This window comes from Rhinoderma darwinii, chromosome 4 (assembly GCF_050947455.1).
Source record: "Rhinoderma darwinii isolate aRhiDar2 chromosome 4, aRhiDar2.hap1, whole genome shotgun sequence".
NCBI classification, from domain to species: Eukaryota; Metazoa; Chordata; class Amphibia; order Anura; family Rhinodermatidae; genus Rhinoderma; species Rhinoderma darwinii.
In genome coordinates, this window is record NC_134690.1 from 374,787,902 (window position 1) to 374,815,842 (window position 27,941).

The 27,941-nt window shown below is 41.7% G+C and overlaps 1 protein-coding gene across 3 annotated transcripts in view; it reads right to left on the minus strand.

Annotated features, from left to right (window-relative positions):
* Window positions 1-5,054: 5,054 nt before the first annotated feature.
* Window positions 5,055-27,941, minus strand: part of B3GNT2 (UDP-GlcNAc:betaGal beta-1,3-N-acetylglucosaminyltransferase 2) — a 34,146-nt gene continuing 11,259 nt past the window's right edge. Inside the window, exons 1-2 of one of the 3 annotated variants that reach the window (XM_075863155.1) lie at window positions 15,205-15,377; window positions 5,055-13,868 (exon numbers count right to left, since the gene is read on the minus strand). In XM_075863155.1, the coding sequence (XP_075719270.1) occupies window positions 12,666-13,859 (1,194 nt within the window). In that variant the 5' untranslated portion in view covers window positions 13,860-13,868; window positions 15,205-15,377 and the 3' untranslated portion in view covers window positions 5,055-12,665. Of the gene's footprint in view, window positions 13,869-14,844; window positions 14,920-15,204; window positions 15,378-27,941 lie in introns of those variants that run through there. The other 2 variants (XM_075863157.1, XM_075863154.1) reach the window with 2 other exon arrangements.

A 27,941-nucleotide genomic window follows, 5' to 3' on the forward strand; every position in this document is an offset into this window, starting at 1 on the left:
CTCCAAAAGGTGAGGTTTCAACATACATGAAATAGAACAAATTAAATAACAGTCTGCAGTTCCACTCCACCTAGATAATATGTCATACACAGAAATAGCTTCAGCCTGGTCAGAGCCTATAAATAGTATTACAGTATTTAGTAACCCTTTTGTGGTTGCTGTGCAATTGACAGAAATAAAACCTTGTTCGATAGATTCAAGAATTCTCATTTAAGGGGGTTTAACACGGGCAGATTTTCGCTCAGTAACAATCTCCGATAACAGCACGTCGATAGGCGTTTGTTTGCTCCATTCATACAGAGCAATGATTGGAATGTATGGGGACAAATGTTGGTTGACACGATCGCTCGTCTCCATCCATTTTTGATCTTGTCAGAAACACATCCCCAGTTTGAACAGGGAGACAAGCAGCTATTTTTGGTTTAATAGATGATCATTCGACAAACAAGCAATTGCTTGTTTGTTGGATTATCGCTGCCCTGTTTACACAGGGCAATGTTTGGGAACCAGCGTTTGTACGAGTGCAGATTTACCCAAACATTGGCCCACGTAACAGGGCTTCTAGATCACAGGATCTGTGGTGAATTTGTCGAGCCCTGTTCTTTGTTTTTTTTCCTCCAGCAAGGAGTGTGGTCGGATACATCTGGCAGCCACTTCCCTCTCTTTTAAGCCAATGGTACCATTCTCCAGTCAAAACCTTCGGACTCACAGGCAGGCTTTATGCCATCGTACGTTGCACTGTATTTTCCTCTACAAGAATATATTTGTAACATGGCATCCGACAAAGTGAACCATTATTATTGTGATAACTTAAGCTCCAATTACCCCTACTGACAGACCGTAAGTTTAGGCCGGATTCACATGCCCATGTTCGGTCCCTGATATACGAACTGTATGTCGGCCGTATTTCCCAAACTGACCACAATTCAGGGACCGGGCTCCTAGCATCATGGTTATCTATGATGCTAGGAGTCCCTGCCTCCCTGAAGGAATACTGTCCCGTACTGAAAACATGATTAAAGTACGGGACAGTATTTCCACGGAGAGGCAGGGACTCCTAGTATCCTAAATAACTATGATGCTAGGAGCCCAGCTCCCTGATCTGTGGTCATTCAGGGATATACGGCCGACATACACTTCGTATATATCACGGACTGAACACAGCCGTTTGAATCCGGCCTAAGAAGATCTGGAGGACAAATTCATGTAAGCGTTACATGTGGTACTCAAAACCATAGTATGGCCTTAAATCCAGTAATACTGACATTGGTCACTACAATATATCATCAGAGTGAAGAACAGTGTCAAGAATAAGGATTTTATATTTATCATACTCAAGATTCCTGCCCTGTGGTAATGAGATCAAGTGATCACCGCTGAGTGACTTGCTAGCTAATACCCAAGTCAACTTGTAGGACTCTTTCATGTGTGACACTCTGAGTGTAGCCAGGGTCATGGCACTTTTGTTGCAGAACAATTCTCCTATTTTCCTTGGGAGCATTAACTGAAATTCTACTCCCTTCCTGCTGACTGTCCCTAAGGAAAGTCATTATTCCAGTGAGGATAAATTAGTTCCTAAATTGGCGCGCTACCTCTGCCATGGCCAATAATGCTCTCCAAGGGGATAATTAACAGTTCTTATGCAACTTCAGCACTGTGGTTAGCACTGTTGCCATGCAGCACTGGAGTCCTGGATTCAAATCCAAACAAGGGCCTGGTTTATATGTTCTCCCTGTGTTTGTTTAGGCTTCCTCCACTTTTCTCTTAGGCCGGGATCACACATACAATTTTGCTGCAGTTTTTGGCACCAAAGCCAGAAGTGGATCCATAAGGAACGAAAGATTTAAATAAAAGACTAATGCAGCTCTTTTATTTTGTATCCACTCCTGTGTTTGCCTCAAGAACCTGAGCCAAAATCTGCATCAAAAGTGTGTGTGATCCCAGCCTTACACTCCAAAAACATAAGAATTTAAAAATTGTGAGATCCACTGGGGGCAGTGACGTATGACAATTTCTATACAGCTCTTCAGAACTTTCAAGTAAAGACAAAAGGTATATGCACATTAAAGACAGCCCTGTCCCCTTTCCCCACTGTTATTCGACTTGGCATTGGAACCATTGGCAAGACATTTTCTGTCCTCCAATGATTATGATGGTATACTGGTAGGTAATCAGGAAATCAAATTGACTTGCTTTGTTGATGATCTTTTGTGATTTTTAAACTCACCTGGGGATCATTTGGGGAGAGTACTGGAGAAGCTACATTATTTTGGAACATTCAGGTTATAAAATTAATGCGCTAAAGAGTCAACTACTCTATTTGACGGATTCAAGGACGAGACCACCATTACATACGACAGTAGATATAGCCAGATCTCATATAACATATCTAGGGATTCAAATAGGTAAATTGCCCTCTTCATTGTATAAGCTTAATTATTTACCCGTTTGAGAAAATTCATGAGTTAAATCGATGGTCGTCACTGCCATTGTCTTTGTTCGGGAGAGCTTCTTCTCTTAAAAATGATACGTTTTGCTCGCCTTCTTTATCCCATGCAAACGATACCTTTACTGATAAAACATTTAGTCAAAAACTGCAGACTGCATTCTTACAATTCTTGTGGCAGAAGAAAGACCACGGATTGCATATAAGAAATTGGCACTGCCTAAGTGTGAAGGTGGTATACAGTTACCACTTGTCCGTTATTACAATGTAGCAGCAATCTGAAGGCACATAGGAGATTGGCTGCATAATACCAATTTGTATTCGAATGTCCCGTTGGAACAGACTCTGGTGGGATCGGTTCCTTTGTCAGCCTTATTACACTTGTCTTATGCTCAGCTTCCTAGTAATGTTAAAACAAGTCTACTGCTTAAAAAGATACTATCGGTGCTTGGAAGGCGATACGGAAGATATGGCCTTCCTTATAGCCTTTCTAAACTTTGGCCGTTGTGGGAGAATACACTGTTCCCGCAAGGATGTCAAAATAAATTATTTTCTCAGTGAAAATCTGAGGGGATCAATGTCTTGGGTCATCTCATGAATGAGGAGGTGGCTATCATGGCAGGAATTTTCTAGTAAATATAATTTGGGTGATAACCAGTATTTGCAATATGTTCAAGTGATTGAGTTTTGTAACACTAAAGTCCACACCATTGCAGCAGTGGCGATACAGGGAGCATTTGCTGGGACAGTGCCGCAGAGCGCTATGGGAAGAACTCTAGCAAGTCTATATGGCAAGCCCAGAAATGCCTATCTCAACTCTTTTAGCACTTCTTGTTTCCGGACTTGGGAGGTGGAGCTCGATGACCCTGAAATTTCAAATAAAATTCTGGACGGATGGGAGGAAGTGAGAAAGGCAATGGTCAATGAGCAGTGGCGTGAGATGCACTTTCGACTTATGCATGGAGCAACATATGCTTTTAATTTCTCTTATAGAAACGCCCTGGCACACTATTTGCGTAGCTGTCCTAAATGTGACTTACACAGAGCCGATCTGTTACATGGAATGTGGCATTGCCCACAAATAAGGGACTTTTGGAACATTTCTTTACAATTCATTGAAGCCACCTGGGGTGTGATGTTGCCCGCAGTTCCACAGGCGGTGCGGTTTCACTATATAACTTTAGATCTTGATGTGGGTGGGCCGCCTTTATTGGCTCAGAAGGTGATTCATATTGTTCTGTTGGTTATTAAGAAGTGCATCTTACGTCACCGGTTGCAGGCTTCTGTTCCGGAGCTTGCGGAGGTACTGCCTACTCTCAAAACATTATTGGGGTATGATAAATTGGAATTCGAACGACAAAGAAAAATCCACAGAGCAGTTTTTCAAAACTTGGCGTACATTTATTGAAAAGCATTATTCTATGGTGGAGATTGGGGTATTAATGCGTACATTTCAATATACATCGTGCCATAATTTGCAGAGTGTTCAGGGCACCCTGGGCATGTTACAGAGCAGTTAGGAGACTGAACACCGAGATGGATGGGTTCAGGGTGTGTGTGTGTGTATGTGTATGTGGGGGGGGGGGGGGGTTGTTGGGAATTTCATTGCAATTGTTCATTTACATGTGTTTTATTGATTACAAGTAGAAATCAAAATTACTTTAGAGATGGAATACACTGTAGTATTATATGTCTTGTACTGAATGTGTTGTACACATTATTTACATGTATGTGTTTTGGTTCTGAATAAAAATATAAAAAAAAGAAAAAAAGACAGCCCTTACAGCAGCTATGGGTCACCCATGTCCAACTGGCCCCATCCCCAGATGCACCCACGCCACGATGCTCAACTTCGCAGCGTTAGCTGAAGAACGAGAACAGCTCTAATAAGGGATATTGGTCAGTCCTTGGTTCTGAAACCCCTGGGAAAAGCCTGATAAAATCGCTGGGGGAAGAGGAGGCTGGTTATACAAATGTAACCACGTGATACAAGGCTGGGTCGCCTGCAGTAGAGCGTTGTTAATAGGTCTATGCTCTGGATAAGAAGGGGGTGAATCCTCACTCTATAAAATCCAAGTACCCTCTCTTAAGGTCCGTTTACGCCGGCCGATAAAGTGAGTAACGATCAATGATACATCGCTGATCTGCTTTCGTTTGCTCCTGTCACACGGCGCTATGGATGAGGACGAGCGGTCATTACGCCGATCACTCATCCCCATACGTTATCATGTCGGCAGTGCATCTTCCTGTTTACAGAGGGAAATGTGCTGACAACGATATTTTACTTTTTTTAAAACAAAATGACCAGCAGATGATTGAGCGTTTATCTGCTGATCGCTGCCATTTACATTGGGCAATCAGCAACGAGCGTTCTATGAACGCTCGTCTGCCCGATAATCGCCCAGTGTAAAAAAAACCCTTATTGAGAACCAATTTAAGAAAGAGACAGATCTAGTACGATGGTGTGAAGGCCTATGAAACATTTGAAGACTTCATTTGCATAAATTAGCATAGCAATGAATTGGAAACATTCAAATTACACTCTAGACATCGGTCATTTCTTATATCCAATGAAGACTAAAAGTACAAGCACAAACTTTTGTCTCAGTGGGAAATAAAAGTAACAGGTTTTATTAACTAAATTCCAATTCAAATCACAGCCCATAGAAAATCCATGCTTGGTTTAATATTAGAAACATTGTGTACAAATAGTATGTGATATAAACAAATCATTTTTTTAAAAAGCAATAGATTTAAATAAATAAAAACAGAGGAACTAGTAAAGTCAACAGGAGTCAACATTAAAACTGGGGCGATAGAAGCTGCGAGACGAAACAAATTCTTCAAGTTTCAGAATTGTATTTTTCATTATAAAAGATCTAGGAATGTGCAAAAAAAATAAAAATACAAATACAAAAAATGTAAAAGATAGGGACAAAATACAGTTGTAATTCTCTATGAACAAAGAAACAAATATATACTCTGATTATTAGCTCAGTCGTAGAAATGAGGCGAACAATAAAAGCAAAACAATGTGAAGGAAGAACTAGGGTAGCGACCTACAAAAGGTTGCAATTTTGAATCTTTTAACCTCTTTTTTCCCCGTTTTTATTTTTCATTGATGTGGCAATGAGAGACCTTGTTTTATGAGGGATAAAATGTATTTTTCTCCGACACAGTTTTGGGGGGGGGGGGGGTACGTTTTGTTTTGTTTTTTACGGTCCAATAACGTAATTTTTTACTTATAATTTATTCGCATACTCCTGTATGCGAATACATTATACTGTGTCACTATGACTATATACTGTGTCACTATGACTATACACTATACTGTGTGCCCTAATAACAGTCATACTGAAGAGACAGCCCTGGGGTCCTGTCTAGGGCCCCAGGGCTGACTGCAGATAGTTCCCCAGTCTCCAATCCCATATTGTACGTTTTTCTCTGATGGAATAAGTATAAGGCCGGATTCACACGAGCGTTGCGTTTTTGCGCGCGCAAACAACGCAGCGTTTCGCGCGCGCAAACACTATTTGACAGCTGCGTGTGTCATCCGTGTCTGATGCGCGGCTGCGTGATTTTCGCGCAGCCGGCATCATAGAGATGAGGCTTGTCGACGCCCGTCACTGTCCAAGGTGCTGAAAGAGCTAAATCTTTCAGCACCCTCGACAGTGAATGCCGAACACAACAGCGAAAAACCTGTAAAAAAAAAAAGATAAAGTTCCTACTTACCGAGAACTTCCCGGCCGTTGCCTTGGTGACGCGTCCTTGGTGACGCGCCTCTCTTGATATCGAGCCCCACCTCCCTGGATGACGCGGCAGTCCAAGTGACCGCTGCAGCCTGTGATTGGCTGCAGCCTGTGCTTGGCCTGTGATTGGCTGGAGCTGTCACTTGAACTGAAGTGTCATCCCGGGAGGTCGGACTGCAGGAAGGAGACAGGAGTAATCGGTAAGTTAGAACTTCGTTTTTTTTTTACAGGTTCATGTATTTTGGGATCGCAAGTCACTGTCCATGGTGCTGAAACAGTTTAACTCTTTCAGCACCATGCACAGTGAATGTCTCCCGACGTCGCGGACCGGAATTTTTTTTGCCGAGTTTGGCCGAACCCGGTGAAGTTAGCTTCGGTTGTCGGGTTTCGCTAATCGCAGACACACTCCGTTTGGATGTTCGGAAACAGAAAAGCACGTGGTGCTTTTCTGTTTACATTCATCCTTTTGACAGCTGTTGCGCAAACACACAGTTCGCACGGAAGTGCTTCCGTGCGACATGCGTGGTTTTCACGCACCCATTGACTTCAATGGGTGCGTGATGCGTTGAAAACGCTGAATCAACGGACATGTCGTGAGTTTTTTGCAACGGAGCAACGCTGCGCAAAAAACGCTGCCATGTCTGCACGGCCCCATTGTCTAATATAGCTACGGGCAACGCACGTGAAAATCACGCGCGTTGCACGCGCGTATTTTACGTTCGTCTGAATAAGCCCTAAACCAAACAGGAAAAAAAAAAAAAAGTCACGTACCACCAAGTTCAATATTATGGCGACTTTCTGGCGTGAAAGCACTGATTCTAAGTGAGGAATATAGATGCAAAAAATAATTGTGTATACAGCTCCTATGCAGACCTATGTTTATACATGTATAAACCGTGTGTGTAGTGTGAACCTGCAGTTGTGTTATTCCCCTCTATTTGTCACCTCTTCCGTCTGTGGGTGATCAAGAACAGTGGGCAGATAGAAGGAAGTATGACTGCATGGGCACCATTGCAAAAAGTTAGTGAAATTTCTTCCCTCCTTGATATTCCACAATCAACTGTGAGTGGTATTATTGCAAAGTGGAAGTATTTAGAAACCACAGCATTTGCACCACAAAGTAACGGACTATGTAAAGTTATAGAGGGACAGCTGAGTGTGGAGGCACCCGTTTCTATGACGGAGCAGCTGCACGCAAGCCGTACATCACCAAGCACAATGCCAAGCGTCAAATGGAGTGGTGAAAAGCACGCCAGCACTGGACTCTGGAGCAGTGGAAACGTGTTCTGCGGAGTGATGAATCACGCTTCACTATCTGGCAGTCTGATGGACGAGTATGGGTATGTAAAACGCCAGGCGAACGTTATCTACCTGCCTGCATTTTGCCAACTGTAGAGTTTGGTGGAGGAGGGATGATACTATGGGGTTGTTTTTAAGTGGTTGGCTTAGGCCCCTAATTCAGCATGCTAAACCATTTGACAATTGTATGCATCTAACTTTGTGGGTACAGTTTGGGGGGGGGGGGGGGGAAGGTGTTTCTGTTGTAGAATGACTGTGCCCCAGTGCCAAAGCAAGGTCCATAAAGGCATGGTTAGGTATGTTTGGTGTGGAAGAACTTGACTGGCCCACACAGAGTCCGGACCTCAACCCCATCGAGCACCTTTGGGATGAACTAGAACGGAGATTGCGAGCCAGGCCCTCCCATCCAACATCAGTGTTTGACCTCATACACTCCAAAACCTTGTAAGAAGCCTTCCCGGAAGAGTGTAAGCTATTTTAGATTCAAAGAGGAGACCAACTCCATATTAATGCCGATGGATTTAGAATGGGATGTCATAAAAGCTCCTGTAGGTGTCCCAATACTTTTGTGGATATATTCTACGTACGTCTGAGCTGTATAAACAAAATGCTACGATACTTTAGTCTAGACTATTTGTAAAGTTATTTCACTTTTTATGTTACATGCATTGTAGCAGAGGGAAAAAAAAATGTCTGCAAAGGTAGACTAAGCCTACGATGCTGCCTTTCTTGAAGGCGTCATGAACCATGAATAGACTATGCTACGTAATTGTCAAGACAGCAATCAACCACTTTGGACAGCCATGTTTTTGTTTTTTTTCCTGCACTTCAGTTGCTGCCACACTTGATTGGTGAATGTTAGAAGGTAACATCGTTCTGCTGTGTAAGGCAAGAAATAAATATCATCATAGGTCTTATTTTGTTCAGCATAAGGAGTACTGAAGCTCGTGTGTGTGTGTGTGTGTGTGTGTGTGTGTGTGTGTGTGTGTGTGTGTGTGTGTGTGTGTGTGTGTGTGTGTGTGTGTGTGTGTGTGCGTACAGCTAGTCTATGAATGAACTGCAAACAGAGACCTCAATGTACATAGCTGGTTCATAGAAAGTGTTGTATGGATGTGTATCTCCATACAACGAGGTCCCCAAGACACGGCACATACTGAGATTGAGGTATTTTCTTATTCTGGAAAAAATTTGGAACACAGGAGAACCCCTTTAAATTCAAGCAAGTAAACATTTCTACAATACATGGAAAACAAACTGCCTTGTGAAATTCCCTAGAGACACAAATAACAACTGATAGGACATCAATATTTACATTGATATATATTTATTTATTTTCCCCTCGTACACAGAACTTTGAGACACGATAAAACAGCTAAGGACTTCTCTTCTGGCCACTGGATAGGAAGGACTTTGCTATAAAAGTATAGGGGCTAGGGGAATTTTTTATTGCATGAATTCTTCCAGCTGTACGTCAAAACAAGCTGGATTTGACTTTTTTTTTTTGCTTTTATAAAGTGAGCTCAACATAGCCAATCAGATTAGGGCACGATCATGTGTGGGTAAAATGATGATCTGTTTATAGACAATGTTCACCTTCGCGCACTTTTAGGGTATGTACACACTGCTTATTTTCAGCCGTTTTTCGGGCTGTAAACGGACGAAAAATCGGAAGCAGAACGCCTCCAAACATCTGCCCATTGATTTCAATGGGAAAAACTGCGTTCTGTTCCAATGAGGCGCTTTTTTTAGCGGCAGTTTTGAAAAACGGCTGCGTAAAAAAAACGCCCGCGAAAAAGAAGTGCATGTCACTTCTTGAGCCGTTTTTCATTCACTCTATAGAAAAACAGCTCCAAAAACGGCCGTAAAAACGCGAGTTGCTAAAAAAAAAAAAAAAACTGCTGAAAATCAGGAGCTGTTTTCCCTTGAAAACAGCTACGTGTATTTTCAGAAGTTTTTTTGCTAAGCGTGTGAACATGGCCTTAGATTGTCCATACATTTGGAATACAGAAAACAGAGGACGAATGGAGAGTACGACTGCAGGATCAGACTACGCAGTTTGTTTGTAGTCTATAACCATGGAGACAGATACATCTGCATAGAAGCTGTAGACACAAAACATTAGGATATTTTTTTAATAAAAACTATATGCAAAGTTGCTTCATTCCGTATTTAAGATACATTTCAGCAATAAAAACACTTTGTTATAAAGGTGAACTTATCCTTCAATACAGAGAACAAGTCTGTTCTTTGCTTTTGAAGTACTAAATGTCTATTCTTGAAGGGGTTCTCCGGGCACTTTTTATTGATGTCCTAACCTTAGGCTGGGCCATCAATAACAGATCGGTGGGTGCCCAACTCCTGGCACCCCCGTTGATCAGCTGATTCAACGTCACGGCTCAATCATCGCCAGTCTTTACCCAGTGCAGCGCCGTACACATCCGTAGCTGCTGTGCCTGGGATTGCAGTTACGGTTCAATTGAAGTAATTGGAACGGAGCTACAATCCCAGGCAGTGTTGCTACGGATGTGTACAGTGCTGTGCCTGGTAAACAATGAAGAGGCCGTGGTGATGAACACCGTGACCCCTTCAGTTAGCTGATCGGCGGGGGTACCGGGAGACGGACCCCCACCGATTTGATAAGATAGGCCATCTGTAAAAAATGTCGGGAGAACCTCTTTAAGTGGGCCTTCACAAAAGAACCCAGGGATGGATAATCCCCATGTTCTAGACGAGAAATACCCAAATATAATGGGGATATCACGTTCTGGATACAGCTATGCAAGACTTTTATATATTAAAAATAAAAATTGATTTGTTATTAGAACTTGTAAACATGATAATTCAAAACAAAGAATATTTTGGGGCCCGACTACGGGTAGGTGATCCGAGGCAATGCCACCAAGAAGACCCACTATCATGCTACATTTTGAGTTGCAAGACAACATGTAAAATACTGTATCTAAAAAGTTTCAGGAATAAGTGGATGGCTTAACATGAACACATCACACGGTTATTTGGCTATAAAAAGCAAGGTGCTCCTGCCTGCTAGCTTATACACCGGGCAGGTGTGCAGGTCACTACATTATATTGATATGTTGTAACACTTCCCACTGAACATTATAACAAGTATATCAACTATTATAAAGGCCACTAGTGAAACTGATTCGTATGATCATGCTACAAGTAATCTTCCTATACTTTTGTAGACAACATGCAACTTTCAGACACCGTTTTCATAACCTCACTGTACCATTTAAAACCTAACTTCAGCCAGTTCCGGTTTGATCTCTGTCAAGCAAAAATCCTTCACAAACATGGAGGTTTAGAAAGCAAAAGATCCATGCTCCAGCTTATATGCCTTACACGGACAAAGGGAATGCGGTCAAAATAGCAGCGCAAGTCTGTCTTCACACAGATATCATGTCTTCCATTATAACTGGAGCACAATGATTATGAGAAGACCTATAGAGTTACAACGAGCGCCGATCAACGAGACAGCTCGTTGATCGCCGTTTGTTTGCTCCTTTCACAAGGCGCTATGAGCGGTAATGAACGGGGACGAGTGATCATTACTACGATCGCTCGTCCCTATACATGTGTATCATGTTGGCAGCATGTCTCTGTTTACACAGGTAGAGGTGCTGCCAACAACTATAATATTTTAGGCATTTAAAACTATACAATCAGCCGATGAACGAGCAAACAGGGCAATGATCGGTAACAAGCGTTCATATGAAGGCTCATTTGCACAATCGCCTTGTGTAAAAGGGCCTTAACAGATCCCATTGACTTATAACAGGTCTGTCCATTTTTTTTTTCCTTTTTATAGAAACGAATAATGCAGCAGTCTACACTATTCTGGCAGTCAAAAAGCTAAGTAAACCTGATGGACCGGACTATAATGGTAGTGTTCAAAAAAATAAAAGGGCCTTTAAAAACAATTTTTTTGGCCCAAAAGAACTACTATTGTTTACCGCGAAAATAACCAATGATCACATTGTTCCCTTCACATGCCAGTGCTGCAGACGCAGTGACAGCTAAATCAACCATCTGCAAACAGCATAGATCTCAGCTTTATCAACCTCCAAGTATTTCCTTGGGAAAGGCCTCATTCAAATCAGCGTCTGGTTCCGTTTGGGGTTTCCGTTCATCCTTTCAGTCAGAGGTACAGATGAACGGAAACCATAGCTTCTGTTTGCATTATCATTGATTTCAGTGGTAATGCTTCTGTTGCAAATGGTTTCCGTTTGTTCTGTTCCCTAAGGTTTGTTCTTTTAGCAGAAACAATAGCGCAGTCGACTACGCTATAGGTTCCGCAAAGAAAACGAAAAACAAATAGAACCCATTTGCAACGGAAGCATTACCATTGAAATCAATGGTAATGCAAACGGAAGCTTAGTTTCCGTTTGGCTTTCAGTTCATCGGTTCCCACGACGGAAAGCTGCAACGGAACCCATGAATGGAAAAGTAATGCTGGTGTGAACAGGCCCAAAGGGAGTAGGGAAGTGGGGATTGTGTTTCAGATACCCAAACCTGGAATAAATCCTCTTAAAAAAAACTAAAAATGTTAAAAAAAAACAAAAAAAAAAAAAACACACACAGTGCTTCTTAACAAAAACGATTCACACGGACAGAAAAAGTAAGGGTTTTCCATAAAGTGGGGGAAGGGTTTATGAACAGTCGTTCGTTTTGACACGGTTAGCATTACCACACATTTTGACAAGACCAAGGTTTACATGTTAGGGCCACTTTAATAAAAGACATAGGTAACCGTATTACTACAGAAATAAAGTTCCATGCTTGTCCGATCCTACTCAGACATCATCCCAAGCATGGATTTAACCACCTTGTGATTCCGTTAAAAAGGGAATATGCTATATGTATTTTATTTAAAAATGTGTGCGTGTTCAAAAATTGTAAAAAAAAATAAATCTGGTCAAACAATTGGGTTCCAATACATAATTTAAGACCAAATATTTCAAACAAAAACTGGAGGAAAAAAACGAAACAAGTGCAAACAAAATATATAGATTTTACAGCCTTCTGGTTAAGCAAAGTCTTTGGAAACATTCAGTGTGACAAAGACATGTACTCATAGCACAGATCCTCACGATATAAACAGTGCAAATCAGAAATCCTTCTGCAAGGCGTAGACCATGCAAACACCCTTTTTAACAGTTCAAACTAGAATCTTGCAACTTGGACCAAATCTTAATCATTTCTTGAGGTTTCCTAGGATGGACCAATATTAAATTGGAATATGAACAAATGTTCTTTTTTTGTTTCTCCTCTATATCAAAAGTCTTGAACCCTTTGTGTTTCTCTGGAGAAAGCCCAAGCTTCTCAAGGCACATTCCAGTATATACGTCATCAATAGGATAAAGGAGAACTCTAGATGTTGCATTGTATAGTCTTAAAGCAAGGTTGCCTGAATAAAGGAAGCCTCCACCCCCCGCATATGGAGGGTAGGAACCTACATAAAGACTCTCAGGAATGTAGTACTTCAGCTTTTTTTCTCTATGAGGTCCAGCATCCTTGATCACATCCCCAACAAATAAATCTTTGGCTTTTTCTGTAGACAACGTCTTCAAGTAATCCAGGATCTGATGCGTATTCACAAAAACATCATCGTCTCCTTTAAAGACAAACTGTACATCTGGACAGGAATGGCTTACCCACTTCAGAAAGAGCACTTCTTTAAGAGTTAAATTAAAGAAAGTGTCCTTATAATTCCAAAGAAGAATGTCATTATACTTGTCACTTTCATATTTTATTAAGTCAGAAAGATCGGGATGATTATCCTCCCGAGGAGTATCTCCAAGGAGAAATACCCTGACAACAGTCATGTTGTTTACTTTTAATTCTTTGCCCCAGGACTCCCGTATGGCTTGTCGTCTATCAAACTGTGGCGTTAGGGACTTTATGGCCAGCAGCAAGAAAGGCTTATCTTTACACTTATCTGGCTGATCCAACACCAGAGAATAGTTCTTACATCTTAAATAATAAAGGAAGTCTTTAAATCTGACTGGCAAGTTCTCAAAGTCCTTTATTTCGGACTTTATATTTGTATCCATTTCACACGAATTTAAAAGACTTGCGTTGGAAGCCACCATATCTTCCACAGTAACGTTATTGAGCAAGTTTAGAATTGGATTGTACAATTTGTCGAGCTTTTGTTGCTCTCTATTCCAATAAGCTCCGATTGCCGCATGTTTACTCCAGAATTTGCCAGTGGGTATTAGAATATGTCCTTTCCCACTTTTGTCTTGGTTGTCGCTCTTTGATACCTCGACAATGACATAAATGAAGAAGTTTACCATCATTAAGATCCCCACCAGTTTTAATCTTCTCCTTCCAACACTCATTTCTCATACCTGAAAAGAGAGAAACAGAGAAATCAGGAAATGTGCACAAAAACAGAAAATATTACGTAATGCGATTCTACCTTTGTATAACTGAATTGAGTGTATACTAGAAACAGGACATTGTTTTATAACAGTCTTAGGCCCCATGCACACGACAGCAAAAAACCTCCGTTTTTGTATGGGAGCACGGCCCGAAAATGCGGCTGTCAGTCAGCGGCCGGCCGTGCCCGCAATCGCGGGCCGTGATTGCGGGCACGGTCGTGTGCATGGGGCCTCACTTGAAGTTCAAGGGGTGGTCTCAGCTTCAATTTAGAAAGGGGTTCTCGAGATATCCCAGGGATCAGCTAATAACCGTAAGTACAGTTTCTGCTCTGGCTAACAGAGGGGGTCCATAGTGGGAGAACAGCCCCCCCCATGACTTCCATATACACTAATAGGTCATCTAAAAAAAGCGTTTTCCCGAGACAACCCATTTAAAAGCTTGATGGCTTAAAGTGTACCTATACCTTCATAAAAAAATCTGACATGTCATAGTAACATGTCAGAAGTTTTGATCAGTGGGGGTCCGAGCGCAGAGACACCCACCGATTGCTAAAACAATGCTGCAGAAGCGCCCAGGCGAGTGCTGAGCCGCTTCATTTCTGATCGGCTCACGGACAAACTTTCTATTGAGCCTGTACACTGCTTTCTCGGCTTTTGAGGAACGCCGAGCAGAAACGAAGCAACACAGAACTTACCTGAGCGCCTCTGCAGCTTCGTTTTACCTATCGGTGGGGGTCTTGGTGCTTGGACACCCATTCATCAAAACTTCTGACATGTCACTATGACATGTCAAAAGTTTTATGAAAGTATAGGTACATTTAAAACTCACAAGACCAAAGCCTATAGCTGCATTACAGAAATATTTTGAGGACATCATGCCTCTTTTACATTGGGTGTCATATAATATGGTCATGGAAAAGGACCAAAAACCATCAATATCTACCGCCTTCCTGGCTTGCATAGTGGCAGTTGTGTGGACATTAATGCATTTGGTGATTCAAATCCACACAAGGTCTCCATGACAACACTGCACCTGCCAGGAAACGTCATCAGGATCCCTTAGTAGTGAAGCTTCAGGCTTTAGGCCTGTAACTTCACAATCATATATCTCAGCATAGAAAATGTGAAACTTAATTTTGATTAATTATTATGTACGTTAAAGGGCTCTTTTTAAAATAAATAAAAAATATCTAGACAGGTTTACTATAATGGTTGTGGGGTTCACAAATGGTTCAGGTCGGACTTGTTTTATAGAAGTCACTTAAAAGGCAGGGAAAGGTAAAATTAAAAAAACAATTCATACCAGAGGCCGTAATGTGCTCTCAAGATCTAGGCGAGCGAACCAAGCCAAGAAGTGTCAGGCATGCAAGGAATTTATTACATCAGTACACTAGTTGTTAGTACTAAGCCACCAGACTGCAAGAAAAGTTCATTACGGTGCTCTCTCGAAAGTCACCTTCAACCACAATAACCCTCCTGTATAGAAACTGCTCTAACAAATCGTGTTAGTGTTTTTTTTTATATACAACCAATCAGATCACTTCTTTCATTTTCAAACCTGCCCTGAAAATATAAAAGCTGGAATTTGATTGGTTGCTATGGGCAACACGGTCAAAATAATGTATTCATAAGAACCAATGTGTTAGGATGCTGCTCCGATGTCTGGTCCAAGCAGTGATGTAAACTTCGTCATCTGAACCTTGCTATAAAGGCCTCATTGTGGTCAAAGGCCATATCAAATACAGATAGCAGTACCATCAGGGGGAAGCCTGTGCAGAAATATTTGCAGTGGCCAGGACTAGACCACTGTTGTGCTGTATAAAAAAGGAGCCGGGCAGCTTATTAATCCAGATGAACATAATGCCCCCGCATTGTAATGTCTGTATTACAGCCATAAGAACGGACGTAACAGGCTCTTGGGCTAAGCGCGCTCCATTCTCAGCAGGTGTCTGCAGCATGTTAAAGCCGACACCTCGCTGTAAAGTGCGGGATCGGAGATAACTTCAACCCTACCCGTTTAACCTCTTAGACGCCGCCATCAATAGGGACTCTGGCATCTAAGCCATTAGAAAGCAAGGCGGCCCTCTCCCACAGTCCATCAACCTAAACAGTGAATGCTGTAAAAATAAATAAAAGATCTGCCCAAATTGCGTTTTTTTTTTTGGTCACCTTCGCTCCCCAACAAAATGGAAAAAGTTGATCAAAAAGTCTACAGTACCCCAAAGTGGTAGCAATAAAAATGACAGCTTGCCCCGCAAAAGACAAACCCTAACAACGCTCAAACTGAAAAGTAAAAAAAAGTTTTGGCTCTCTGGAATATTTTTAACAAATTGTTTTTTCTCTGTAAACCAGTATTAAAAAAAAACACTAGATAAATTTAGTAACACCATAGTCACGTCGACCCCTAGAATAAAGGGAACATGTCATTTTTACCGCACAGTGATCACTGTAAAAACGAAACCCAAAAATCTATGGCAGAATAGCGTTTTCCCATTTCCCCACACAAAGAAGAATTTTTTTTCAGTAACCCAGTACATTAAAAAGGTGCACTTAAAAACTACAATTTGTCCTGTAAAAATTAAATGGCAAAACCGAAAATTGGCTGCGCCTCCATGGGGTTAAACTTCTGAAGGCATAATGGCTCGAGCACACAACCATGTGCGCCGACGGTAAGACAGGACATGTTCTATCTTTCCACAGATTAGAGAGTCACCCACTGGAGTGAATGGGTCCATGAAAACTATCGGGTGCCACTCGGATGCTGTGAAAAACAGCCCGAGTGGCACTCGGTCGTGCGCAAGATTCCTAAGATCCTAATCTTGACACTTGCTCTGTCGGCACTTACTGGAGTCTGGCAAAACATCAGGCCGGTTTCCTTCTGCAACTGGGGGTTACTATGACAGCTCCAGTTAACATGAGAAAACCAGAGTAAATATAAAGTCGATAATTGCCACCTTTGTGGGTGTCACCATTCTAATACAGTAAAGCCTTAATAAAATCCTAAACAGGTAAAGCGCATTGTGAAAAACTATTAGTACCCAGATCAGTAAGGAGTTAAATAGTTGTAGCGTTCACTTACATTTAATCACACCATTGATGTTGTGCCAACGTCCCATTAAATCACACAATGCAAAATAATGGAAAGGAAAATCAGGCTTAAAATAACCTTCGAAAAATCACAGTTGCCCGTCAAAGCTTCTTACAAAGCAGGTGGTATGCAAATACTCGGATACAAACTAGGTTATGATCATTGTCAGGTTTGCAGCCGGTGTGCACGCAGTCGCTAGCAATAAACTAAAAGGGAACTGAAATGGGTTTCGATTTTTTTTCTTGATTATCAGGCATTGCGGCAACACACGACAGAATCCATATTTCCCATGGCTGAGAGTGGACCAGAGAGATTAGTCATTTATCAGCTCATTTAGCTTTATTTACACGGAGCAATCATACTGTAGTGGGGCGATCGAGATATTCATACCCATACAGTTTGTATTGTTGGCAGAAGATCTTGTGTTTACATGGGGAGATGTGCTGCCGACATCGATTATTTTTAGTGGCGTATAAATTATGCGATCAGCCCTTTCATTTCGAGACGATGATCGGGAACGATCTTTAGTCTCTTCGACATCAATGGAAATTATACACCTAGTGGACAAAGTATTGTGACAGAACAAGTTGTAGAATGACTTCTTCTTAAGATGACCCTACACATTAGATAAATGTCATCCAACAGGTAGATTTTGGTAGAATAGGCCAAATATTTACTGAACATGTTATCAACTTAGATGTGATCGTGATTAGCTGGATCCTGTGCAACAGAGATACGCAGTGCCCACTCTCAGCTGAGCCGTCAGTTCAGCTGAACTGACGAAACCGGCATAGAGAAAACTATACAGCTTCTATGTACCCTTTGATAGAGCCATAGGTTCTGACAATGTATGGCCAGAATTCAGTGACCACAGACTAGAGTATGTATGGATGGTAACTAATGGGCAATCATGGCATCTAATCATATATGTGGTCATCGTCAGACCTTGCGGATGCGCCTGGACATTCAGACATGATCACATGTCTAATATAGATCTGCACACATTTTTGGTGATCAGCTCCACCTGCGTAATTTCAGTCTGTGCAAATTAAAATAAACTAAAAAGTAACAAAATCCTTAATGATCTGTTCCGCAGGTACCATAAACATTATATTGCTGCCTTTCAAGTCAAACATGTTTATTTAATTGAAAACAGCTTATCTGCCCTGAACAGTGCCATCCTGCACCGGGTGTGGTAGGGAGGGAATGTGCCCAACGGCTTAATTATAAGATACATGAAAAGACATGTTAGTCCAACAGAACACAAATCAAGAGGTTATACACAACATGGAGAACACCCAGCAGCTGATGTATAAAGCTGCCCCATGATGTCATTTTATAATCATTGTTTGTTTATCAGTGAGAATTGCAATTTGCTTAGTTGCCATAGAAAACCACAATATTTTTATTTAAAGGGCTTGTCCACTTTAGACAACCCTTGTTATAACTCACAGGTTTGTTAAAAGGTCACCATTCCTATTATTAATGCTGGTGTCTGTCACTCATTGCTGATGGGAACGCCACAGGATTAGCTCTCTAGGCCACCACTAGGTGGAGCTAACTAATACAGATTCCATTGAACTCAATAATAAAATCAGTCTTCAGTTAGTTCCACCTTTTGTCGGCTGCAGACAGTCCCAATTCCCATAATCCTCTAACTGAGAATCCGCACTAGGTGAGCTATCTCCATCTAAGAAGGCCATGGGTGCCCCTTCTAAATTAAAGTACGAACCTCTTCACGCCGTGGCCACTTTTCGTTTTTTCCTCCCCACCTTCCAACAACCATATGTTGTTTTTTTTCCCGTCGACATAGCGAGTTGGGTCTTTTTTTTTCACACAGGACGATTTATAGTTTTTAACGGCATCATTTAATGTACCATATAATTACTGGACACGTTTTTAAAGAGGCTCTGTCACCAGATTTTGCAACCCCTATCTGCTATTGCAGCAGATCGGCGCTGCAATGTAGATTACAGTAACGTTTTTATTTTTAAAAAACGAGCATTTTTGGCCAAGTTATGACCATTTTTGTATTTATGCAAATGAGGATTGCAAAAGTACAACTGGGCGTGTTGAAAAGTAAAAGTACAACTGGGCGTGTATTATGTGTGTACATCGGGGCGTTTTTACTTCTTTTACTAGCTGGGTGTTAGGAATGGGAGTGTATGATGCTGACGAATCAGCATCATCCACTTCTGTTCGTTAACACCCAGCTTCTGGCAGTGCAGACACAGCGTGTTCTCGAGATCACGCTGTGACGTCACTCACTTCCTGCCCCACGTCTGGTTTGGGTGTGTGGCTGGAAGCTTAAGGGTATATTTACACGGGTCAGATTTCACGCGCCAAAATATACCTCCCATTAAATGAAGATAATTTTTGTGCGTATCCGCCACAGAAATCAAAGATAAGCCTCACGCAGACAAAACTCCATTCATATGATGCAAGAAAAATAATAAATCTACAGAGTATTTCCACACCGAGCACAGGTAACCTGACTAAGATCCTCTCATAAAGATCACTGACCTGTGTTGCAGCCGTATCAGTCGTCTCGTGATCTGCAGCCCGGGTCAGTGTGGACAGTCACAGCAGCTGTCACAGGGTTCAGTAACCACTGTGACAAAAACATTTTGCTGGTGGTTCCCAAACAGATCACACACAGGCCTATTATAGTTGGCAAACTACTGTCAGCCTCTCTGTGTGCCCATGCTCCATCTTCTAAAAGTCTAGGGGCTTATCCACACATTTTCCGTCCGGATTTGCAGACAGGAAATACGCAGCAGAATACAGTAGCAGCAAAGTGGAGGAGATTGAACAAATCTCATCCACACACTGCGTAAAAATTCAGAGCAGAAATTCACCGGCAGCGTGTATTTTTCAGACCGCAGCATGTCAATTCCTGCTGCGGAAAGTGGACTGAATTGCTGCATTTTTCAGAGATGTCACCATTTCCCAGCATTGAGAAAAAGGCTGCAAAATACGCACCATTTTCTGCAGTCAAAAACGTAGGAAATGGTGCGTTATTGTCGCAGCAGAAAGTCTGCTACTTTCAACAGAATTGCTGCCGGAATTTTCTGCAGCAATTCCGTTGTGTGGACAAGCCCTAGAACCTAAGGTAAGTCAGCATTTTATATATATATATATATATATATATATATATATATATATATATATATAGTACTCCCATTGACTATGGAAATTAGGCGTGCTTTCGTGGCCAAAGAACTGCCCTGATGCTTTTTTTTTTTTTACACGACACGTTTTTTTAAATATGCTTGCGTAAAAAAACACGCCTTATGCACCAACAATGCCCTTTCCCATTGCGGTCAATGGGAAGCTTAAATCATTGGTTTTTCACGTGCCGAAAAAGACGTCAAATACACGCCGTGTGAACAGGGCCATATATTTTCTGTATTAACTCCTCACGGTTTTCAAGATCTCTGCTTGTATATACACACACATACAGTGAAGGAAACAAGTATTTGATCCCTTGCTGATTTTGTAAGTTTGCCCACTGTCAAAGTCATGAACAGTCTAGAATTTTTAGGCTAGGTTAATTTTACCAGTGAGAGAGAAATTATATATATATATATATAAAAAATATTTTAAAAAAAGAAGAAAATCACATAGTCAAAATTATATATATTTATTTGCATTGTGCACAGAGAAATAAGTATTTGATCCCCTACCAACCATTAAGAGTTCAGCCTCCTCCAGACCAGTTACACGCTCCAAATCAACTTGGTGCCTGCATTAAAGACGGCTGTCTTACATGGTCACCTGTATAAAAGACTCCTGTCCACAGACTCAATTAATCAGTCTGACTCTAACCTCTACAACATGGGCAAGACCAAAGAGCTTTCTAAGGATGTCAGGGACAAGATCATAGACCTGCACAAGGCTGGAATGGGCAACAAAACCATAAGTAAGACGCTGGGTGAGAAGGAGACAACTGTTGGTGCAATAGTAAGAAAATGGAAGACATACAAAATGACTGTCCATCGACATCGATCTGGGGCTCCATGCAAAATCTCACCTCGTGGGGTATCCTTGATCCTGAGGAAGGTGAGAGCTCAGCCGAAAACTACACGGGGGGAACTTGTTAATGATCTCAAGGCAGCTGGGACCACAGTCACCAAGAAAACCATTGGTAACACATTATGCCGTAATTCATTAAAATCCTGCAGTGCCCGCAAGGTCCCCCTGCTCAAGAAGGCACATGTACAGGCCCGTCTGAAGTTTGCAAATTAACATCTGGATGATTCTGAGAGTGATTGGGAGAAGGTGCTGTGGTCAGATGAGACTAAAATTGAGCTCTTTGGCATTAACTCAACTCGCCGTGTTTGGAGGAAGAGAAATGCTGCCTATGACCCAAACCGTCCCCACTGTCAAGCATGGAGGTGGAAACATTATGTTTTGGGGGTGTTTCTCTGCTACGGGCACAGGACTACTTCACCGCATCAATGGGAGAATGGATGGAGCCATGTATCGTCAAGTCCTGAGTGACAACCTCCTTCCCTCCACCAGGACATTAAAAATGGCTTGTGGCTGGGTCTTCCAGCACGACAATGACCCGAAACATACAGCCAAAGCAACAAAGGAGTGGCTCAAAAAGAAGCACATTAAGGTCATGGAGTGGCCTAGCCAGTCTCCAGACCTTAATCCCATCGAAAACTTATGGAGGGAGCTGAAGATCCGAGTTGCCAAGAGACAGCCTTGAAATCTTAATGATTTAGAGATGATCTGCAAAGAGGAGTGGGCCAAAATTCCATCTAACATGTGTGCAAACCTCATCATCAACTACAAAAAACGTCTGACTGCTGTGCTTGCCAACAAGGGTTTTGCCACCAAGTATTAAGTCTTGTTTGCCAAAGGGATCAAATACTTATTTCTCTGTGCACAATGCAAATAAATATATATAATTTTGACAATGTGATTTTCTTTCTTATATATATATATATATATATATATATATATATATATATATATATATATATATATATATATATATATAATTTCTCTCTCACTGGTAAAATTAACCTAGCCTAAAAATTCTAGACTGTTCATGTCTTTGACAGTGGGCAAACTTACAAAATCAGCAAGGGATCAAATACTTATTTCCTTCACTGTATATGTATGTATATATAAATCATTGAAGGCAAAAAGCTCCTGAGGATCAGAACACTCCCACTCCATAGCCACGGTTCCTTGAAGAATATAAAGATACAAATACTGCCGTGTGAAAGTGGCCACAGCTATACTTTAGGTTTAGTGGCCCTTTTCAAATCAATAAAGTTGTTAGGGCCTGTTCACATCAGCATCGGCCTTGGGTTCGGTTCGACCTTTCCGTTGGAAGAATCGGTGAACGGAATCTATAGCTTCTGCTGGCATTACCATTGATTTCAATGGTAATGCTTCTGTTGCAATTAGTATCCGTTTGTTTCCGTTCCGTAAGATTACTGTTTTTTTTTCGCGTAAACAATAGCATGGTCCACTACGCTATTGTTTGCATTAAGAAAACAGAAACTTTATGACACGGAAACCAACTGCAACAGAAGCGTTACCATTGAAATCAATGGCAAGGCAAACGGAAGCTATAGTTTCCTTTTGGCTTTCCGTTCATCTGACGGAATAGATGAACGGAAACACCAAATGGAACCAGACGCTGATGTGAACGAGGCCTAGACAGGTATGTATCGAATGCATCGGTTTAGGTCTGGAAAATAAACACTCACATACAAAAAGGTCCCAGGTAGGAAATCCTACTCAAAATACAAGTTCAGAGCTACAGTCATACTCCTTTTAGCCCCATATACATTAACCACTAAATAACAGGGAAACCCCCAGTAAACGAGCTTGTACTACCTTCCCACCTCCAACTGTCTCACATAAAGGGGAATACACAAATACAGTACGCCCTCGCTTTACAATTTCCAGTGGCAGTTCACTAAAGGGGCTATCCTGATTAGAAAACCCATTTTAAAACACCCTATGGGTAAGGACACACTGGGCAGATACGCTGCGTAAAAGTAAACCGCGCATCCGTCCTGGAATCCGCAGGGAATTCCGCTCGAAAAAAAATATGCAGGTCAAATTCCCTCATAGGCTACACTTGTTTGCTGAAGGTCCTAGCAGTGGAAAATGCTGTGATCATCCTATTTTCGGGGAAAAGAAAAAGGAATCCTGAGGATGTACTTACAATGGCGCCAATTCACCGAATGAACACTGAAAATCAGACATGCGCTTGCACAGTTTAGGCGATGTTCACAACTGCATTTGTTTCCCCACTCCATCATAAAGACTGACAAAAAAAAATAAAAAAAAATGATGTGAACACAGCCTTACCACAGGGTTATGGTTTCACAGTACCATGTTGGCTCCTGTAGAGGGATATCTATATGGGGTGGAGAGGCAGCAGTCACACCCGAGTCCTGGTGTCAAAGGCCCCTATTCTACACAAGACATCAGTGTTATACGTCACATGCTAGGTGAGGGGCCCTGATAGAGCGTAAAGGAGTTGTCCGTCTTCAGAAACGGAATTATATTTTTTGTATAATTAAAAGTTTCCCCCCCCCCCAGGCCTTGTTCACACGGCGCTACAAAACCAAATACAATGTGTAAACGTGTCAAACGCTAGCGTTTTGTGCGCGCTCTCCGCACTTTCTTTTGACACGTAATTAGTACTCCCATTGACTATGGAAATTAGGCGTGTTTTCGTGGCCAAAGAACTGCCCTGAAGGTTTTTTTTTTTTTTTACACGACACGTTTTTTTAAATATGCTTGCGTAAAAAACACGCCGTATGCACCAACAATGCGCTTTCCCATTGCGGTCAATGGGAAGCTTAAATCATTAGTTTTTCACGTGCCGAAAAAGACGTCAAATACACGCCGTGTGAACAGGGCCATATATTTTCTGTATTAACTCCTCACGGTTTTCAAGATCTCTGCTTGTTGTTATTCAGTAGGAACATTCATTGTTTACTTCCAGTGGATACAAATTCTGCCCATGGTCATGTGATGGACACACCGATGCGTGGCTCGTTACAGTTATAGCAGGTGTACAAGAGCGGCATCTTCTGTCGTGCAACTGTGTCCATCACATGACCATGGGCAGAATTTTATCCACTGGACGTAAACAATGAATGTTCCTACTGAACAACAAGCAGAGATCTTGAAAACTGTGAGGAACTAATATAGTCACATTGTCACCAGATAAGAGAAACATTTGAGTGACTTCCTCTAAATTACTTCCAGTTTCAGTTACGCTGTATGTCGTGGTGTCAAAATCGATGACACCGCGGCAACAGTGAGACGGCGAGTTTTGCAATGTGCCAAATCCCACTAAACAGCTGCTCAGTACGTCGCCAATTACGGTTAATTTCAAGTTCTTCAGGATCTGAAACCACCATACTGTCCGGTGATTTACTTTCACGGGAAGAAGTGATGGGGCTTGTCATGTGGCATCCTAGAATATTGTCATCTTACCAAACGCGAGCATGGATCGCTCCACAGTACACGAATAACCATATACACCTACATTCATAACATACACGTGTATCTACACAGAAAGGTGAATTCTACTATTAACCCATAGCTATATTCCGTTATACACATTGACATATTAGGGCTAAAAACAAAAAAAAGTCAAGTAACCATACTAGTTTTTTGTTGTTGTTTTTTTTTTTTTAAAACAAAACCTTAAAGTGGTTGTATGGGAGCAGAAAAACATGTCTGCCATCTGGTATCGCAGCTCAGTCTCATTCAAGTGAATCTGGTCGAGCTGCAATACCAGACACAGCCCATGGTCAAGAGTGGTGCTATTTCTGGAATATAGCAGCCATGTTTCTACTCCCGAACACTACTTGAACACCTTGCAGCACTGCAACGTAAATGTAGGACACAGACATCAGTGCTTTAATAATGGGTCGTACCATAATTTTACATTGCAGTGATGGGTGCTCCTGCACTGTCACCAGTAAGTGTCCGGTGCCCCTGAAAAATGCAGCTTAAAAAATAAAAACATAAACAGACATTATGGACTCTTGGAATGTGCAAAAACAAACAACAAAAAAACGGATGATACAATTGCTGCATCCCGTGTCCTTAAGGGGTTAATAATAAAGTATAGTCCAATAGAAAGGAATGGGGGGGGGGGGGGAGGATTACACAGGAGTTAATGTTAACATTCCAGTAAAGGGAGCGATAACGATAATAACATTATATAAGAGAATTACCAGTTACAAATTTCCTTACCGGGTAGACAATTCACCTAGAAATCGGTCACCTAACTTTTTGGGTTTCTATGGATAGTATCAAGCGGTCTAGTAACAGGAGTCAATAGCTGGCCGTACTGTACACTAGGGATGGCCGTATTCTGAATGACCGGTCATTCACGGCTGGGTCTGTGAAGGTTTTTGTTAAAACGACAAATCAACCATCAATCTAAGCTTTGATCGGTGCCTGGTCTGGGCTCCGATGAGATGCAGATCCGTTGTTTGTAACCATGCAGACGGCACCCGTCAACAAGCAAAAAAAATACAACACGGTGGGTCAACTTTTTCCTTTAATTCAGCCTAACCCATACACCACAAAAACAGGATGGGGAAAAAAATACCACGTTTGCTAGGCACACCGCTATGTGACACTAGAGACAAACATCCATGCTTGTGCCATCACTTTTAAACCATGGCAAAATAGTCATAATTGGAATCTCCTGACAGACTCCCAACATCTGACTCCTCAATAAGCCTCTTCACATTTTTTTTTCGGAGCCCATATGATCACTGGTAAACATGAAGTTAATTATTGACCAAGTAACTTGAGAGAAGAGCCTCAATGTTCATGCACAAGGCTGTTTTACAGATCAATGGCGTACAGATCTGAAATACGGCACTCAGACTTCTTTGGGTCCATACTGTGACTCCGATTTTAAATGGCGGCACATGGAAGTATGCTCCAACACATACAAGTTTTAGGCCCTGTTCACACAGAGTTTTTTGACGCGGAAAAAGCGGCAAAAAACGGCCGAAAATGCCTCCCATTGATATCAATGAGAGGCGGAGGAGTTTTTTTTCCCGCGAGCGGAAAAACAGTCTCACGGGGGGAAAAAAGCGACATGCGCTATCTTCGTGCGTTTACGTCTCTGACCTCCCATTGACATCAATGGAAGGCAGAGGAAGCGCTTTTCGCTGCATTTTTGCCCGCGGCGCTCAATGGCCGCATGCAAAAAAGGCAGCAAAAAAGGCAGCAAATGGCGTGCAGGCAGAGCAAAATCTGACTCAAAATTCCAGATGGAATTTTGAAGCAAAATTTTCTGCCTGCAAAAAAACAAAAAAAAAAACAAACTGTATTCTGTAGCATTCAGAGTATCTACAGGTCCTTAATGGGGTTGTCCGGGGAGGGGCACAAACAATACCAAGACATATATATATATATATATATATATATATATAAAGCTTACTAGTACGCCACCCTGTACTTTTTAACCACATGACCATGTTTGCGCCGAATTGCCAGACACCTTTCCTAGTGACGTACAGAAGGGACTATGCATCACAGCTTTTTGAAAACCTACTAAACTTCCAGGATCATGTGACTGCCCCTCCCATCGGGCGATCAGGGCATCTTTGGAAATCTAAACTATTTAGTAAGTGCCTTATTTTAATATTATAAGAGCAATGTCTTGTTTTGTGCCCCCGGACAACCCCTCTAATACAGACCTAGAGGAACTCCATGTGCAGTTGTGTGGGATACATGCACAAGGGCAAAAATAGACCGTTCATTCAGCGACGTCAATGAAGCCACAAACTTCCCATAAACATTAGATCCAGTTGTTTTGGTTGGATCCACTGATGAGCGACTATGTATGGTGGGATGCCAGATCCCCTTGTGTCCATACTCTTTATTAGAGTCTATTCACATGGTGCACCCAAATCAGTTATTGCTGCGATTTTCATCAGAACACCTCACTGCAACTTTAACACGTGATTTTTTTTACTTATTTTACTTAATACAGAAGTGGAGCCAAAATAGGGGAAGTACGGTGGTTCTATAATTCTTGGTTTTTGATCTATTGTCGGTTTTGGCTGTACAGAAGAATCCTAGTAGCATACAGGAAGGGCAAATATCAGATTTTCAAGTAACCCTGCAGTCTCGAAAAGGCAAGTAATTTAAGACTATGTACACCATGTTTATGGGACACGTCAGAAGGATATCTTGTGACATACCCTCATGTTTCTATGAGTCAAATATATGCCAAAGAGCGCTTCTAGCTTATGTTCATCAGTTGAGAATCTGGATACGGTTTCTTGAAAGTCTTAAAAAGCAATGTCTACCACCCTTCTCGATACAAGGCTGGGACCAGGGTAGGCGGAGTAGGCAGCTGGGAAGTGAAAACTATGCATTTGAAAAATGTTGATAATACTGTGTGTATATATTATATACATGCAGACACAGAGGGAACACAACTGTACACATACATACATATATACACACACACACACACACACGCGCGCGTATACATATATACACATGCACACATTAAAGAGGCTCTGTCACCACATTATAAGTGGCCTATATTCAGTGAATGAATGCCATGACTAAGAGCACCAGCCGTGCTCGAAACGCGTAGGCCCATTACACCTACCTAATACTGCCTTGACGCCAAGCCTGTTATCGAATTTTTAAACAAGTTTTTTGATACCAATAAAATTGGGAATACGTTCCTTTTTAAATCACATCATTGCAGCGCTGGATCAAATCCTTCCTTTTTGTACTATGGCCTATATTGTACATAATATGATCGGCGCTGTAATGTAGATTACAGCAGTGTTTTTTATTTAGAAAAACGATCATTTTTGACGGAGTTATGACTTATATTAGCTTTATGCTAATGAGTTTCTCAATGGACAACTGGGCGTGTTTTACTTTTTGGCCAAGGGGAGAGTATGACGCTG